We start from the raw sequence: 17,088 nt of genomic DNA, 5'->3' as shown, positions 1-17,088 counted from the left end.
ACAGGACCACAGAGCTCTTTTGCTTTGGCAGAGCTGTCAAGGTCCTTTCATTCACACATTTTCACATCCAGCAACTCACCATACCACTGGGAACAGGATGGCTCCACAGCACAGCAAGTCCACCAGGAAAAGGATTTCTTTCCACAGTCCATACTCAGTTGTCCCCTCCTCTGTTGACTCTATGATAATGTAGGCCACGTTTGCCAGTACCTACACAACAAGACATGGTTCTGGTTTAGAGACTGCCCAAGGAGCCACTACAGGTGGGCTGCCAATTCAGAAAAAGCCAGCCAGTAACATCAGTAATTTTCCTGCAGCTCTACATCCAGAAGTCACATGTTCAGCAGCATCTTCATAAGATTTACAGAAATAAAACTGATGGGAACTTATTCCTGCTGACATTCAGAAAGTAGTTATTTAGCTATATACTGTGCTTAATCTACTGCATCAATTGAGAAAAAAAAAGGCAAAATTTACTTATTGAAACATAGACACAGGACTGTGTGGCACATACAGCCAATAGAGAAAATATGTAATTCTAAATTAAGCCAGTAATTCAGACTGGCCATTTACCATCTTTTGTACTCCACACCTGAGCTCTGTAAGAGCCTCAAACACTAATTATTATATATATTTCTGCTAAGGGCTTGCATCTGGAAAGGCAGAAAATCTCTTCTACAGAAAACAACAAACAAAAGTGCTGTTCTCTTATGTACTTCAGCTCGTCAAGTAGGAGACCAGCACTGAGCACTCTGAACCACTGGGAATATTTCCCTGAGACCCAACAGACCTACAAGTCTTGTTTTTCCCATTTTTTATTTAATTAAGACATTCAAGCAAGCAAGTATTTCAGCAGTGACAACTTTAATTCATTTCCTCTACTTATTCAGCACTGAATTTCCAGCCCAAGTTTTGTCCCACTCCTTATAGCCAGTTTTTATTTGCTGAAACTGCTTGATCACTATTATCTTATGCTCAATATGGGAGAAAAATTGGGAGAACTACAGTAACTTCTGTACTAGGAAATAGCCAATAGGCTCATATAAGCAAGAACTACATGGTACTGTGTGAAGCTTTCACAGCCTTTTCCAGTTTGCACAAGCAGCTCTCCCACAAGACAGGAAGTATGAGCACAGCTCAGTCCTCACCTGAAGTGGGATGACAATCATGAAAATTTTTTTATCTTTATCTGACAGGATGTGTTTAATGAAAGCCCAGCCTGTGCCAATGAGGGCAATAGTGATGAACAGAAGAGCTCCCTTCAGTCTGGAAGAGAAACAGACACTGCAGTGAGAGACTATTTTATTTTATCACACTTCCTCTTCTGCCCAGGTTTCTCCCACTGCCAATAAAGCCACAAACCCAAACAAATGCTTCCCTACCCATAATTTTGGCAAGCACTCATCCATCCCACAATAGTGAAGCAGATGTACTCACTACAACTCTATATCACAGAGCAATATTAGGCTTCATTCACAATATATGCAATCTTTTCCTGGGGGAGTCATCCATTCACCATTGTGAACAGCAGCAAACACTGACAGCTGTATCCACTTACCATTCACACCAGGAGCAAATTAGATACTTGAATATTAGTGTGAACAAAGAAAAGTAAAGCATTTGTTATCCTTTTACTCCTCCACCCACAGAAGTGCCAATTCTCTGCAGCTGCCCTCTGTAAGTGGAGCTTTCCCCTTCACACAGGGCTGATTGCTGAGTCTTTTGTTCTCATGCAGACCACAGTACCAAGATTTCCCACTCTGTACAGGAGGGAGACAGCCCCAGGGGCAATTTGAATCTATCACATCACATCAATCTTCTTCAATACTTACAGGTGAGTGATGTAATAAACAACAGCCCAGCCTTCGATGGGGAATCCCTGAGAAGAGATGTAGTGATAGTCGATCTGGAAGCAGAAAATACAGCACATTACAAGCTGCTTTTGACACCCCACCCTCTAAAAACAGGTCTGCTCCACATCCACTGCCAGTTTCACTTTCCAGTCAGTGTGTACAAACCCAGCCCTGTCACATTCAGAGAGCACTTCCCCCCAAAACATTCTACTTTTGTTTAGCAACAATGAGATCATTTCCATTTGCTCTATTTCCTAAGTGCTAGTGGATGTATCTTGTACAATCTACATCCTTCCCACACAACTCCCCTGCTTAACTACAGTGAAACAACTGCAGTTGGAACCTATTTTTTAATTCATTTTTCAGGTTCAGTTGCTTTAGGTGACTAGAGGCTTGCTAGTTTCATTTTCACTGGAAGCCAGCTTCACTTCATTAGACTCCAAAAATATTTGTAGCAGGTGTAATACCATGGGCATGAAGGTGAAGATCATGGCTGGCACAAACACTGAAGGATTAAATGCTTGCCATTACCTTTGTTCATGAGATATTTGCAGTGGAAAGTCAATACAATATAGAGACATTATCTATGGAAAGTCTCAGAGCTGATAAGGTGAGGTCTGCTGCCATACACCATAACACCTCCTTGCCTTTGAATTTTACAAACAAGGTTTTCATTTATTAATATTTACTGCCAGTCCTGGAGCTGAAGCAGCAGCACAGCTCAAGCTTTCAGGCCCACTGCAGATGGCCAAAACATTGAAATTTGTGGAATTCATTCAACCTCCAACCCTTGCTGCTTCAACACTTCAGGCCATGATCTCAATTGTATAAAAAGTCAGAATTTGCTGATGAAAACAAACACTTCCACCAAAGAACTGCAGTTCAATTCTAATGCTTCAGTATTAAGACCAGTTCTCCCTCCCACTGTGCTCCCTCCAAAGCAGATTTCCCTAACAGCATGTCCTAGGTTCCACGTTTCCACTTTCTAGCTGAACAACTTCAGGCAGAGATGTTGTACGCACCGCGTGGAAGACTAAAGACAAGGATTTGGTGAAAGGAAGGGCTGCCATGAGCCAGTGGATCTTAAAGACATCATTTCTGGCAAGAAAAAAACAAGAAGAAAGAGCATTACTTAGAAGCCAGCAGTAAAAATTTCCGTTTCCAAGGATATTTCTTTAAAACCTCTAAGTGTTAAGCAGTTGCCTCCAGGCTGAGCTGACCATCAGTGTGAAGATACCCCTTAATGTTGCAGTCCAAGTTTCTGCCACATCCTGAGCAGTATTTCAACTTCATGTTCTAAACCCCTGATTTTTACTGCTTGGGATAATTGAAATTATTAACTAATAAGAACATCCCACATATATCTATATATATAAATATTTATCTCTTAACTGTTAGAAAATTTGCTAAACATAATTCAAACCACAACCAAGATATTTATTGCTCTCTACTGCCATAAGTTGCAATTTCCCAAATGAATGATGAATTTTTTTTCATTATTTATTTTCAAAGGCATCTCTTTTTGACATCAACTACAGGAACTTCCTATCTATGTTTTGCCACAATATGTACACTACCTGAAGAACTTTCAACATAAGATTTGGGAATTTTAGGATGACAGCCTGCAACAACAATACTGACTGAAACAGTTTTCAAATATAAACTATGTGTATTAAGCATACAAATCTGAGCCAAATTTGGAGTTTGAGGTGATCAAATCTGACCGTGAATTGGGCATTACAAGAAGAGGAATGAAAAATAAAAACCAAGGTAGCCCCCTACTTGTCACAGACACTGAACTTACCTGCGTTTACGAAGTATGTGGATCCATACAGTCCCAGACAGGAAAAAGAAGAGAGCCATGGAAATGTAAAGTTTTGGCAGAGGGATTTCACCTGCTGAGAGGTAGCTTTCAGGATTCTTTTCCGTAATATCTATCTGAATATTAAAGGTGTGTTACATGCACAGTTGGAAAAGAAATCATTTTGTCAAAGCACTGAGTTAACAATTACATTTCGCAATCAAATCCACTCATTTAACATGAGCTTTTCTGAAGGGGTGACTTATGAGTCTCAAAGAAAAAAAATAAAACCTACTCTTCATCCTCAAGATTCTCAAAACATTTTGCAAAACTATTCCCACCAGAATAATCCCCTTGGAAAACAATGCTTCAGTTATGCAACATAATTCAGAAAGGTAATTTTCCCAAAGAATAGTTGTTCTCTCCAGCAAATGTCACAATTTGCCCACCTTTGATTCAGAAACAACATCTACAATGGGCTGCCACCCTATTTTCCTGTGACTGAGAAAGCAGAAGCATTATTTAGCATTCTATTTATACCCCTAAGTGGCTTAGTCATATGTGCTAGGACTTCAATAAAATAAAGCATTGAGTCTGAAGTACTGAAGCTGTCCTGCGTCTCTAAGTACACCCCAGCAGATCAATTATGCACATTTTGTTCTCTTTCCTATTTCTTCAGTGGGTCAAAGTGACCCACACAGCAATTCAGGAAAGCTGGTCTTCTAAACCTGTAACTTCAGAAGCAGCTCTGAAGTAGTCTGAGTCAAATTAGGGCTGCTAAGTTTTAATCACCTCTGCGCTCCCTTGCAATAGCATTAACACAAACATGTAAAAAGCACTTTAGGGATTGATGTGGCTGAGGTACCTCAGCCAGTGAGAGGATTCATACCAGACCAGCTCATTATACACCAGCATGAGCACAGGAAAGGAAAAAAAGGGAAAACCCAAGCTCTGATAACAACCAAAACCACATAGGGCCAAACCCTTGTACATCAAAAGAGACGAGGCATTTGCTAGAACATATTGCCTTTAGGATGTGTATCTAACACCATAAAAACACATCTTTAATTAGGCCAGAAAAAGCAAAAACACTGAATTCAAATACCAACAATTTACATTGCAGCAACAGCCTTAATATCTGCAATCACGTAAAGAGAAAAATGACTTTTGAGTGTAGCAAAACACAAGCAGCTGTTGTAGCTCCCATCTCACTACAGCATCAGGTCACAACTGTGTAGACTGAACCCAGCCCACATTCAGCCTTCAGATTTTCAGGCATTTCTGCAAAAACAGTATTTTAATTATTTTTACAGTAGTCACTTCTTTCAGAAATGCCACTGCAGAGGCTGGCACACAACTGTGAATCACTTCCCACCCCATATGTGCACTCATGTGCAGCGTGTGCTTGGTTACAAGTTGGAGCTGGAAGCTGGATGTTGCAGTCTAAGCTAACAAGTTAATTATCCTTTAGAAGCCATACTCACATCAAGACTAAACAGCAGCTGATCATTAGCTGGCCCTTTCTTGCCAACACACTTATGGAAATACAGGCTGTAGAGACCCTCTTGTTTATCCGAGCTGATGTTAAAAAAGAACTGAAAATAAGGAATAGAGAAGTCAGCATTCTTCTCATTCACAACAGGGTTGCCCTGGTAGGAAGTCATCTCTACTGAAGCATGAAAGAAGTCAGTCATTTGAGGTCAGTTGGTTCCCTTCAGCAGACAGTTCTGAGGATAGCAGCACATGTGGAAGTTTCAACAGAACTCCAGATGCAAAATCATTGCACCTATCTAGGATTATGCACTCTGGTAATCCAAGCCTGTTAAGTGTCAGTGCTTAGCTCACCACAGAGAAAAGATAACCACAAGTATCATATATTTGGCATGGCAAAGCATAAAATTTTTATTATACCTGCCCTGCAGCTTTTCAGTTCCTCCCCCAACTATGCAAATTGTGATAGCTCTGGAAATGAGATCTATGTCAGATAAAAGAATTTCAAATGTGTTTGTAGTAACCAACCATCACAAGTGAACCAGGGTGTTCAAACAAAGCATTAATCTGGCTTCATACAGAGGATCTTCCCCTTGATCAGGTCAGGTCACAGCTATTTGTTATCAGCAATCTGCATTACTATCACAGTAAAATTTAATATGCTGAGGCTCATAAACTATGATATTCAGAACAGCATCACAACAAAGCCAACTTAAAAGCAGCTCCCACAACTTGCAAAGAAAGATTTCTATCACTGACGCTTAGCTCAGTAAATTTTCAGGCAAACTCCTGCTATGAGAGAGACATCTATATGCTAGACTTTCACTTTTCCAAAGTAGGACAGTGAAGGAACTGAGTTTAGACACTGGCAGACATCCTACCTGAAACGAAAAAGTTTTTTTGACACGGCGTACAGGATGTTCTTGTTCTACCATGCTCTGGGAAAAGGGAAAGAGACCTTTAGATTTCCTTAAGCAGGTAACTAAAACATTTGGCTACATCAACCAGACAATCAAATTTGCATTCTGTATATTCACAGTGGAAGCTGAGAGCAACAGCAAATACTCTCCAATTTTCTGCTATGATATACTGGAATATCCCCCCAGCTTCTTTGTGAAAGAGAACTCCAAATAGTTTCTTACCTGGGAGGATGTTGTACTTCGTTTGGACTTCTTATCTAGAGATAAAAGTATTAATAGTACATTTAGTGTTTGCATTTAGACATCCTCAGAAACCACCACGTTGTCAATACCTTACTCACATCTTCCTACACTTGTCTGCGTGGCAGTTTCCCAGCTAATCATTGACAGAGATGCTTTCCCAGTCTCTCCTTACTCTCAGAGGACTCTGCCCACAGCCAGCATTCATTCTGAATGCATCCTCAAATGCCAGGATATGATTCTCTAGTCTTACACCTCCTACAAAAGTCTACCCCAGAAATCTTTCCAACCTCTCTGGTCAGAGTGACCAGAGGCAGGTGACCTAAACAGATGCAAGCTACAGTTCTGACTTTTTATGTTATGACTGAGTATTATAAATCTCACTGACAAATCTCAATCTGAGCATTGATAGATGGCCTGACAAACATATGGAAATCCTAATTAACCATGAGGAAAGAATAAATTCACAGCTTTCCACTAAGCTCCCAGTAAAAGTACAAACAACAAAACACAAAAGCACAGGTGACCCACCAGGTCAGCATTTTCTCTGAATTTGAGGTGACAGGAGCCTTCAGTAGAGCAGCATGTCAAGTTCACAGTTTGACTGCACTCCTATAAGAAGCTTTTCAAACATTAGGTCATCCCTTTCTAGGAGGGAGCAAAAGTTCAAGACTTGAGCTTTGCTTTTGGCTCCCACACCTCAGTGCACTGACCACAATCATGCTACACTTTTTACACCAGAGAAAGCAAAACTACAGCTGTCAGATGCATTCTCTCCAGTGCCATCCACCCTTGGTTCTTGACCTGTTACAACAGCTGCCCAAGCTTTTGAATGGTATCACACCTTGTGAATGTGGCAGACCAAGACAGACTCAGACTACTCCAGATCAGACTACTCAGCAGTCTGATCTGGGGTCTAAACTCTGCCAGGAAGGGATAACATGAGCTAATCCCATTAGAGCTGAGATTATAAAATTATTTTGTCTGCTGGTCTGGAAGCCAGACAAAGGCTTGTGCCTCCTAGAAAGATTACTGGTACAATTACTCCTTCTTCCCCATAGTTTCTAAGTGATGGGAGTTCAACTCTTTAGACAGACAGACAGACTCATACAAATGTTGGCTGGAAAGGACTTGTGAAGACAAATCCAACTTCTGACTCAAAGCACACCTGATGTCAACCATATCATGCTGGCCCTGGTTGTACTTTGTCAAGCATTTAAAACCACAAAATATGGAGACTGGATTGCACAAATGATTAGCTACAATATTGGAATACTTATTTAAGAAAGATATCTTATTTATTTTACTTATTTTCTGTCCTAACATCCCATCTGAGACATCCAAGACTTAATAAAGGGAAAGAGACATTGTGTGCCACTACTAAAAATTGCTTGAAACCATTGTCCTCCTAACCTTTCTTCAACTAGTTGTTGGTGGCCATAAAATTCCCCCTTTCGCCTTCTTTTTGCCAGACAAAAACCAACCAAGTTGTTAACCCCTCCTCAGATGCACTGAAGGTCTCCAACTCTCAATGTCTCTCTGATGGATCAACAGGGCTGGTGAACACAAATCACTGAGCAGGAGACTCCAGCCCCACAGCTCTGTGCACAGGTTTGAACAGGAGGTACATTAAGTTCTTGACCCAGGGGACTTCAGAATGTGACCACAACTCAGTGCTGGATGCACAGCAATGAGGAATCAGCAGTGAGAGCACACACAGGTCAGGTTTAGCTGGCTTACCTTTGTCATCTGTATTTTCATTGGTCTTTGGAGGATTTTTATCAGAATCACTGCTCAGTTCAGAAGTTTTTAGGAGCTTGGTATTTAAGGCAGTACCATTTTCCTCAGATACAAATAAAATTTTAGGTAACAAAGAAGCAGCTTCTGAAGAGAACCGTACTTTCACACTAAAGAAACAAAGAGGTTTTATTACAAAATGAAAGTAAACCAACATTTTTAAAGAGGCTATCTGTCACAGCCATATACCCAATAAAGGAAAATCAACTTGACTTGTTTTCTGTACCACACAGAACAGGCAAGAACCAGATCATGACTCACAGCAGAACTGATCAGTGTGGGAAAAGTCACACTCTACCTCTACATGAAATACAAGAACAGATGAAGAAAATTAAGTTTCTTCAGCTTTGGTAAGCAGAGTCTCACTAGAAACTATGTTACCACACATGAACTCTTGCAAAAGAAAGCAATGCAGATTTGAAGGTACTTCCATAATAAAAGATAATTCAAGACAAACAAAATTGCATATTGAGTGCAAAAGGGACTCAAGACATCAAAGCTCATTAAGCTCATTCAGCACAATTAAGGTAGGTTGTTTTTGCCTGCTGTCCCTTTATCCCTCCAATGTGCAGGAAGAATTCTTGGACCATTTTATACTGCAGATGTTTTACACTCACCTCTCAACTGGCATGTAACCCCTTTAAAAAAAAAACCAACCTACGTGCACAGAAGCTTTCCAAGCCCCAAAAAAAAAAATCTCAAGTGTGACATTATCTTCAACTGAGGAAGCAACTTTAAAATGTCTTGCACACTCTTTACTCACACTTCATTTCGGATGTCCAGAAGCAAGATTACAACAGAGACATCTGGCTCTGGAGTTTTCTTCAAGATACAGTAATCCACTTCTTCATCCTGGTAACATGAACAAAACACCTCTTAAGTGCCCTCTGGACATGTTCCACTCCAGACAGAGGTTACCATTCTTAGTCCAGCAATTTGTAAGTCCATCCTGCCCATGTCTAAAGTCCCCCCATCTTTTTTTTTATTTCTTCCAGCCATCCCCAGAGCCAGGTAGACTATGAGACGTCCCACCTTAGAAAAGCAAGCTCACTTCCCTTACTCTTACCAGGTAAGTGGAGAAACCATCATTCCTTGTTCGATCCAAGCTGAATCCCACCTATGAGACAATTGAGAAGAATCTGTCAAATTGAAGCCAAATCACTATGAAAGAGTCAAAGATACTGCTTTCTAAACAAGTTAACCTACATTTAAGGTGGAATTCAGTTATTTTCTTATCAAATTAGGCAGAAAAATACGTTCAAATGTAGCAAACTCATCCATATCCACCAAGAGAAAAGATATCATGATTCAAACCTAAACTAAATCTGGAGTATCTTCTGTCTCTGAACATTTTAACTTATTTCAGTATTATTCCACATGCTTTTACTTGAGGAATACTTTTATAACAATGAAGAAGTGAAACTGTGCAGCAGACGAAGAACTCAGGTCTGTTATCTAATCTCTATTAAAACCCCTAATATAATGTGCTATATAACACATAACATTAGAGTTCTGTTAAAAATAGGACTGTCACTGTTCTGGAAACCTACTGACATAATGATCACAAGATGAATTGCAAAGTAACACGACACAGCGTGAAAAAACTTATCAGAGCACTGTTAGGAAATTGATGTTCAATATAAGTTACAGATGTGTGCATTGAGTTCAGCAGAGGATCCAACAAGTTAAAGGTTCATCCTTACAGCAGAATGGAGAGTGCTCAGGGATAAATCTCAATACACAGATCCTCATAACTGGCTCATGCTGGGAAGCAAAGCCAACAGCATCACAAGTTTGGATTTGACACCTCAGACAAGTGGAGGGCAATTTCACAGGAGGCTTCATAGGAAGGAACTCACTGATAAACTGTCCATGTCATCAGGGCTTGGTTCTGGCTTCAAGGAAAGGCTGCTGACATTCACTCTCATGAAACCATCCTTGAAGAAGCCAAAGGTATTCAGGTGCACTTTCTGCCTCACATCATCCTGTCAGAAAGGAAAGCAAGTTTACAAACACATGCAGAGTCATCTGCTGCAGCAAAGGGGAAGCAGGGTGAGTGATTGACACTTGAATATTCATGCAAAATATTTAATTAGGCAAATAGCAAATTTCTTTAGGATACCTTCAGATGTAACCAACTATTTAACTGGACATAACCAACTTTTCCAATAATGTGAACAGCAAGAACTTTAAAGAGACGCATTTCTGCTAACTGACTGTCTATGCTACTGGGAAATATGCAAGAAAAATTCTGGAATAATTTAAACATCTGGCATCACTGATTAAACAGCATACAGCAAAATTCCCCCAAGTGACTGCAGACACACCAAGACAGCTATTGCTTGAGTGGTGGTTACTGTCATTGCCACAGACTGAAGAGAAAACAGACCTTGGGGATCTTACCTAACCGAGAGCTGGGGTCTGGCCAAGTGTTTAGCAAGGGCATTGTCAACACCTCAGATCATCCGCATTAGGCACAGTCAATGTTTGGACAGGAAAACATTAATACATTGGAAAACTATGTGTGAAAATAAAGTTTTATATATAGCCCCACACCTCCAAATGATTTTTGGCATAAAATAATTAAAAAATAAGAAGAGAATAAATACCAAAACCAGAATTACTTGGGTTAGTTTCTCTAGCAGGAAAAATCTAATTCCTTCCTCTACTCCCAGTTTAGCTGCAGAATAATTTCCTTCCTCTCAAGTCTGGCAAGGAAACCATAGCAATTGATCTCTTCTCATGCCCTGCTCAGCTGATAAAGGTTCAAGTACAGTGAGCTTGAAACTTTTTTTTAAATAAGGAGGCCATGAAGGACCTCACACGAAAAGTAGCTGATGTCACACACAGCTGCCACATCAGATGACAAAAGGTCACATCCAACGTCTGCAGCTGGTCCCTCACACCTACTGGGTCATTGGTAACTGGAAGAAAAGCAGAAACAAAGCAACAGAAATAAAAAAGCAAATTTAAAATGGAATTTCATTTTGTAAGTTGGCAATAAAAAAAAATTGAATAGATGTTTCTTCCTCCTGCTTCTTCTAGGAAAAGATAATCAGATTGCAGAATTCTCTGAAAAGAGAAGTCAGCTGCCAGAGGCACACTGTTCTGGAGACAGTCCTGGAAGACTGAGCTATGAACTGTACAAGTACAAAAAGTTCTCTCTCCCTCTACCCCAGTATTGATTTTGACGCCTCTGCACAAAACGTTCCTGACTCATAAACATCCCTCACTGCAACAGCAGGACACTAATCCTGACACTGCTAACCTGCAATCCAGCTGTAATAAGATCACCCTAATAGAATCAAGTTAACCTGGCAAATAACCAGATGGTTCCACTGATGCTCAGAAGAGGGGAACAAAAGCTAAGTGCCACAGGGCATGCAGCAGATGCTGTGTTTAACAGAGTATTAGAGCCCTGCTGTCTGTGGGTTCTAGGTCAGGGACATGCTTGAACCAGGAGCCCACCTGGTGCCCCTAACACTGCACCCCATGCAACCTCCCAGCCAGTGCAGAAAATTCAAACTGGCTCTTTACAGGGCACATCAGATGTATTTAACTCCGTCTGCACAGAGAAGAATTTGGGTGAGTCTGAGAGGGACACGGTGCCATCCAGACACAAGGTTTTGTACCTTACAAATGTGCCCAGAGGCAGCTGCTCAATTCAGAGCACCTGCAAGAGCTCCTCAGCCCAGCTAAAGTGATTTACTCTGCTAATTTACTGATATGCTCCCCACCACCAGCAGATAATTAATATACAACACACACCACTTTCCTCCCTGGCTTTATCTCAGCTTTGAGTGCTTAGAGTTTACAGATTTAGTTCACAAATCCTTCAGCTTTACATGATCCCACACACACACACTGTCACCAGTTGCCACCAAGCAACAGCAAGAGCATCAATTGCTCCACGTATTGACAGCCTAAAGACATTGGCTTACTAATAGGGTTGAAAGAACCCAGCTTTTATTTATAATCACTCAACTACTGACTGCAGAAATATTTAAGTTTTCAATAAAGGTGTGAACCCATACAAGTGAGTACTTTAGCATCCAAGTTGTTAATACGCACATTAATTTAATTTACATAGGATGCATTTAAAGTTAAGCCTGCCCTACTGAGAAGAGATGATCTGGGATTCATCACTAACAGCCTACAGTCAAACCAATGCCCAAAGTTCTCAAGCTTGTTTCCAGAAAAATCCTCCCCAGTTCTTCCACTCCTGTAGGATAAAAAGTGATCCTGCAATATTTGAATAAGGTTACAGGGAAGCAGAATCCCTGATTTTGTAGCTCAGAATATGCAGAAAAATATTCTCTACCATTTTACCCTAAAGCAAATTGGAATCACACTGTCAGTGCAGTGAAAGTTCCACTAGAGAGTGCTGACCCTTACCTGGAAAGAATCTTCTTATTTGTTTGAGTCTAACAGGAAGGCTTATAATTTGTGTAAGACTGAGTGAATTACTGTGAAAGGTTTGTTCAACCTGAGCTACTGAAGTCTGAAACCTATCAACATTGAAGAGACACAGGTATTTACAAGCAACCACTGAAAACCAGCATCTTCTCTGTAATTCCATATCTGACAGTCCTTTTTGGTCAAGAGAAACATTTCAACTGCAGCTACTTCTGGAATCCTCTGAAAATTGTTTCTGTTGGTTTTCTATAACTTCCAATTTTTGTAGGTTTTTTTTTGTTTGTTTGGGTTTTTTTTTGTTTTTTTTTTTAGAGGTAGGTTTTGTTAGTTGAGGTGTTTTGGGTTTTTTTACATATCTCATTAAACTAATGAAGCTGATAAATTGCTACTAAGGAGGAGTTTCTCTGGCAAGGTCAGTCTAACAGCAAAATTCATGCAAATAATTTCTCTACTGCAAAAAACCCCAACTGTTTTGTACATTTTTATAAAGATAAAATGTTATTTTTAGAACTAGAAACTGCTCAGACTGTGGCTTGTTCTTCTGACAACAAAAAAGCTTCACACTGGCACAGTAATTACAAAGATACAAGAATGAAGCTATTCTGAATTAAGGAATAACAGCTTGTTTGAGGAAATCTAATATCAAACACTCCCACAAAACTGTGGCCTTTAGCTTGGCTCAGTGTCAATGCACACTTGCAAGCAAAGCAGGAGCCACTGGCAAGAACACCAGACAGGAGCTCTCATTGTGAAAGGACTCAGTTGTTGGAGCCTGATGTTTACATAGAGGCTGTAAAGCAGGGGATGAAGGAGGAAGGGAGAGACTGCTCCAACAATAAAGCTCAATTGCTCTAACAATGAAGCTGTTTATAAAGCAGGTGGGCAGAGGCATTAACTCACTGATACTTCTCACAGCAAGTTTGCGCTGAAAGTTGCACAAAACACCTGCAAAACCAAACCCATACCCCACTCTGACAGGAATAAAAACCAAACAGGATTCAGTAATTGATCCAGGCAGTCCCTCATAGGGACTAAAGGCCACAATGTTTGCTGCTGAGAACATTTGCTTGAGGTATATTGGAAAGCTTTCTCCTAAAGGGTAAAGAATCACCTCAGGAGAAATCCTTCAGTGCTCAACTGTTTGTCACAAATTCCTCAAAACAACGATGTAACCAGCACAAGCCTCCTAACTGACTGCTTCAGGAAAAGGTTTACTTCTCCTGCAGTACAACAATATTCGTGTGGTTGCACTCCAAACAACTGCACAGGCTGGAGAATTTCCTACAAGTAAGACATGAACAGCTCCAGCAGTCATTGTACCCCAAAGGCTGCAAAGCCCTGGATTCTCCCTAAACTCCTACAACAGCACAGCAGTGCAGGACCCAGCCATTTACCACTTCATTATCCCTTCCAGTGCTCCTACTGGCAGAATATTGCATGCTGTTGACAACCAAAACAAAATTCCAATCCTGAAGAGCGACAGAGCTTTCCATGAGCTCTGCAGAAGCGTTACGAGGCACCACCGCAGAGCAGAGCCCCTCTGTCCCACAGCTGGGCAGCAGCTCAGGCACAGCACAGCTCGACCTGACCTCCAGCGTTCCCCATCAACAGCCCCGAACAACGAGTTCCTCCCAAATGCAGTCACAGCCTAGCACATCACTCCTTCAAAGCACAGCCGGCAGTCTATAGAACCAAAGCAGAAAGCTGCCAGCATGTTTCCTCAGCCTCTGCTAGCTGCTCGGTTAGGGCACAGCAGCTGCAGCCCAACACCCTTCGGAGCGACCAGGACACTGCAGAAAAAGAATCTCAACCAAAATCCACGTTCAGAAACCTCTCCCTCAGCCCACGTTCGGTCCTCTCTTATCACATCGCTTTTAACGGAACGTGAAGCAGCTGCACCTTCACGCTGCTGCAATTCCGAGACCCCTCCTCTCGCTTCACCCGCGACTGAGAAACAGGCGGCCAAAAAAGCGGGACGGGACTTCGGGGATGCGGGCAGAGGGAGCGGGAGGAGAACGGCAAAAGCAGAACAAGGCGGGGCCCGGGCGGGCTGAGGCGCAGGGGGAGAGCTCAGAGAGAAGCGAATAGAAAGAAGGTTCGGGGCACGCAGCAGAACGAAGAGAGAGACGTGGGGAGAGCAATCCCGGCCCGCGGGAGGTGCGCGGGGCCGGGCCGGCCTCACCGCTCCCCTCAGGGCACCCGGGGGCCGAGCCAGCGGGGCCGGGGGCGGCGCAGACCTTACTTTGAGGGTGAGGTGATGGACGCGGGCGCGGGCCGGGCCCGCGCGGAGCAGCAGCAGCAGCAGCCCCAGCACGGCCCCAGCGCCGCGGGCCGCCATCTTTGTTCCAGCGTCAGCGTCCCCCGCGCGCCACTTCCGGGTCAGGCGAGTCACGTGTCGGGCGGGGCGCGTCACGTGACCGCGGTGGGCGGGGCCGGCTCCTGTCAGGGAGTCATGGAGGGGTTGGGGATGGGAGGAGCTCAGGGCTCAGCCAGCGCCACCCCCTGCCCGGGCAGGGACACCTCCCGCTGCACCAGGGTGCCCCCAAAACCCGTCCAACCCGGCCGTGAACGCTTCCCGGGGAGCAGCCTCACCTTCTCTGAGCGATCTGTGCCAGAGCATCACCACCCTCCCAAGGAAGAATTTCCTCCCAATATTCAGCCCTGAATTTTCCCTTTTTCAACGTGAACCCACTCCCCTTTGTCCTGTCGCTACAGTTTCTGCCGAAGAGTCCCTCTCCGGCTTCTTTAGCCCCTTCAGCTCCTGGCAGATGCTGTGAGGTCTCCACACATCCTTCTCCAGGCTGAGCACCCCCATCTCCCTCAGCCTTTCCCCATGGGGAAAACACTTCCCGCCCTTTTCTCTCCCCCTGAGGTCCTGCCGGGCTCTGCTGGGCTGCCCCTGCCCACGGGCTGCTCCCCACGGTGCCCCCCAGGCCGGATCAGCCCCTCCGTGAGGGCCATGGCAGCAGCCAGGCCGTGCTGGGTCTCTCCTCAGCCCCGGCACCCCCTTGGCTGAGGGGTCCCCCCATGGGTGCTGGGTCCCCCCATGGCCATGGGGCTCAGAGGGGGCCAAAAAAACCCCCCGAGCCTCCCTCAGACCAGCCTCTGTGGGGTGACACCAAAAGAAACAAAAACCCCAAAAAAGATTGAAGCTCTTCCTACCTCAGCCCTGCAGCATCGTCCACAGGGAGATGTGGGATGGTTGTTTACAGGGAGGGGTGAAGTGGCTGTTTCCAGCTCAGCCGTGGATCTACCAGCAAGTTCCAGCTTCTTCCTGGGAGCTATGGCAACAGCAGACGTCTGAACATCAGGTAGTCCAAACAACAGGAAAATTGCCTTTCTATTTAAAGCCAGGGTTAAAGTATTGATTTTGAATATAGCCAGAAAAATATGTAACAAACAAAGGGATTTCTGCTGCTTTACAGGTATTTGTTTTGCACCTATTTAAACTATTTTGTACCTATTTAAACTAGTAGTTGTAGTCACATTTACAAATAAAACAAAAAGCAGATTGGGCCTGGTTTCCATGACTTGTTGCTCAAAATTAGAGTAACACAAGAAGAAAAGTGAACATGAATAAGGGCAATTAAAATGGCTTTTTGGCTGACACATTGCTAAAAAAATATATATAAAAATTGAAAGACTATGCAATGGGAAGCCATCAATGTCAATAAATCTAATTTTTCAGTGAGGAGCCTTATGTTTTCAGCTCCCCAAAACTCAGACATTCTGATTTTCCCTTTCAGTGTGTGGAGTAACAGCTGTACAAGTTCTGTTGTCTAGAGACAGATAAACAACTGGACTGGCAAGTGAGGGTGAAAAGGGAGAGAAAAATCAATGGCCATGACCTTTTATTTCATCAAGATTCTGTAGTATGTCCCATCTTTATTTAGAGAGATGATTCAGATGTCCCTCTACATTTTTTCCCACAATTTCATTTCCTCCTTGTATATTCTTAGGTGAAAAAACAAACAGAGAAATCTCACCAACAGCCAAAGAAACCTGGACTGATACCAGGAAATATCTGGAAGCATGAAAAAAAAAAAATAAATCTGTTTTTCTAGTAATGTTCTTTCTCTGGGCAGTACGTATGTGTGCCACTAGATGTCCTGGCAGCATCAGCCCTTGCACCACACGGACCTGCAAACATCGGATGATTTATTCTAAAGAACTCCGGTTAGACATTTTCTTGGAATTTGGGTGATGGAGTTGCTGGGGGGGGGGGGGGTGGGGGGTTTTTTTTTTTTTTTTTTTTTTTTTTTTTGGTTTTTGTGGGGGGGGGGGGGGGGGGGGGGGTTTGGTGGTTTTTTTGGTTTTTTTTTTTGTTTGTTTGGTTGGTTGGTTTGTTTTAATATTGTAATTATTATAATCCCTGTGCATGGATCGCCTCGGAAATCTGGGGAATTTTGACTCCTGAGAAACAGCTGCTTGCAACCACAGCTGCAGCACAGCTTGTCGTGCCGATAACAAATATCAGGAGCACTTTGACTGCTTGAGTGGGCAAGAAATTCGCTTCTAATTCTGAGATTTGGTTCACCTGCAAAGCCTTTTTTAGGCTGAGAATGCTTCC

At 42.8% G+C, this 17,088-nt stretch overlaps 1 protein-coding gene across 2 annotated transcripts in view; it reads right to left on the bottom strand.

The window, feature by feature from the left end:
* Positions 1-14,885, bottom strand: part of GPR107 (G protein-coupled receptor 107) — a 33,289-nt gene extending 18,404 nt beyond the window's left edge. Inside the window, exons 1-13 of one of the 2 annotated variants that reach the window (XM_041474809.1) lie at positions 14,756-14,885; positions 9,962-10,087; positions 9,169-9,219; positions 8,866-8,954; positions 8,046-8,212; positions 6,288-6,322; positions 6,027-6,083; positions 5,139-5,249; positions 3,658-3,791; positions 2,876-2,951; positions 1,833-1,906; positions 1,149-1,266; positions 80-210 (exon numbers count right to left, since the gene is read on the bottom strand). In XM_041474809.1, the coding sequence (XP_041330743.1) occupies positions 80-210; positions 1,149-1,266; positions 1,833-1,906; positions 2,876-2,951; positions 3,658-3,791; positions 5,139-5,249; positions 6,027-6,083; positions 6,288-6,322; positions 8,046-8,212; positions 8,866-8,954; positions 9,169-9,219; positions 9,962-10,030 (1,112 nt within the window). In that variant the 5' untranslated portion in view covers positions 10,031-10,087; positions 14,756-14,885. The remainder of the gene's footprint in view (positions 1-79; positions 211-1,148; positions 1,267-1,832; positions 1,907-2,875; positions 2,952-3,657; positions 3,792-5,138; positions 5,250-6,026; positions 6,084-6,287; positions 6,323-8,045; positions 8,213-8,865; positions 8,955-9,168; positions 9,220-9,961; positions 10,088-14,755) is intronic. The other variant, XM_041474808.1, reaches the window with a different exon arrangement.
* Between the last annotated feature and the right edge of the window lie 2,203 nt (positions 14,886-17,088).

Source organism: Pyrgilauda ruficollis, unplaced genomic scaffold (genome assembly GCF_017590135.1).
Source record: "Pyrgilauda ruficollis isolate IOZ18807 unplaced genomic scaffold, ASM1759013v1 scaffold34, whole genome shotgun sequence".
Taxonomy (NCBI): Eukaryota; Metazoa; Chordata; class Aves; order Passeriformes; family Passeridae; genus Pyrgilauda; species Pyrgilauda ruficollis.
The sequence above is the reverse complement of the archived record's forward strand: the minus strand, read 5'-3'. Positions and strand labels throughout refer to the sequence as shown.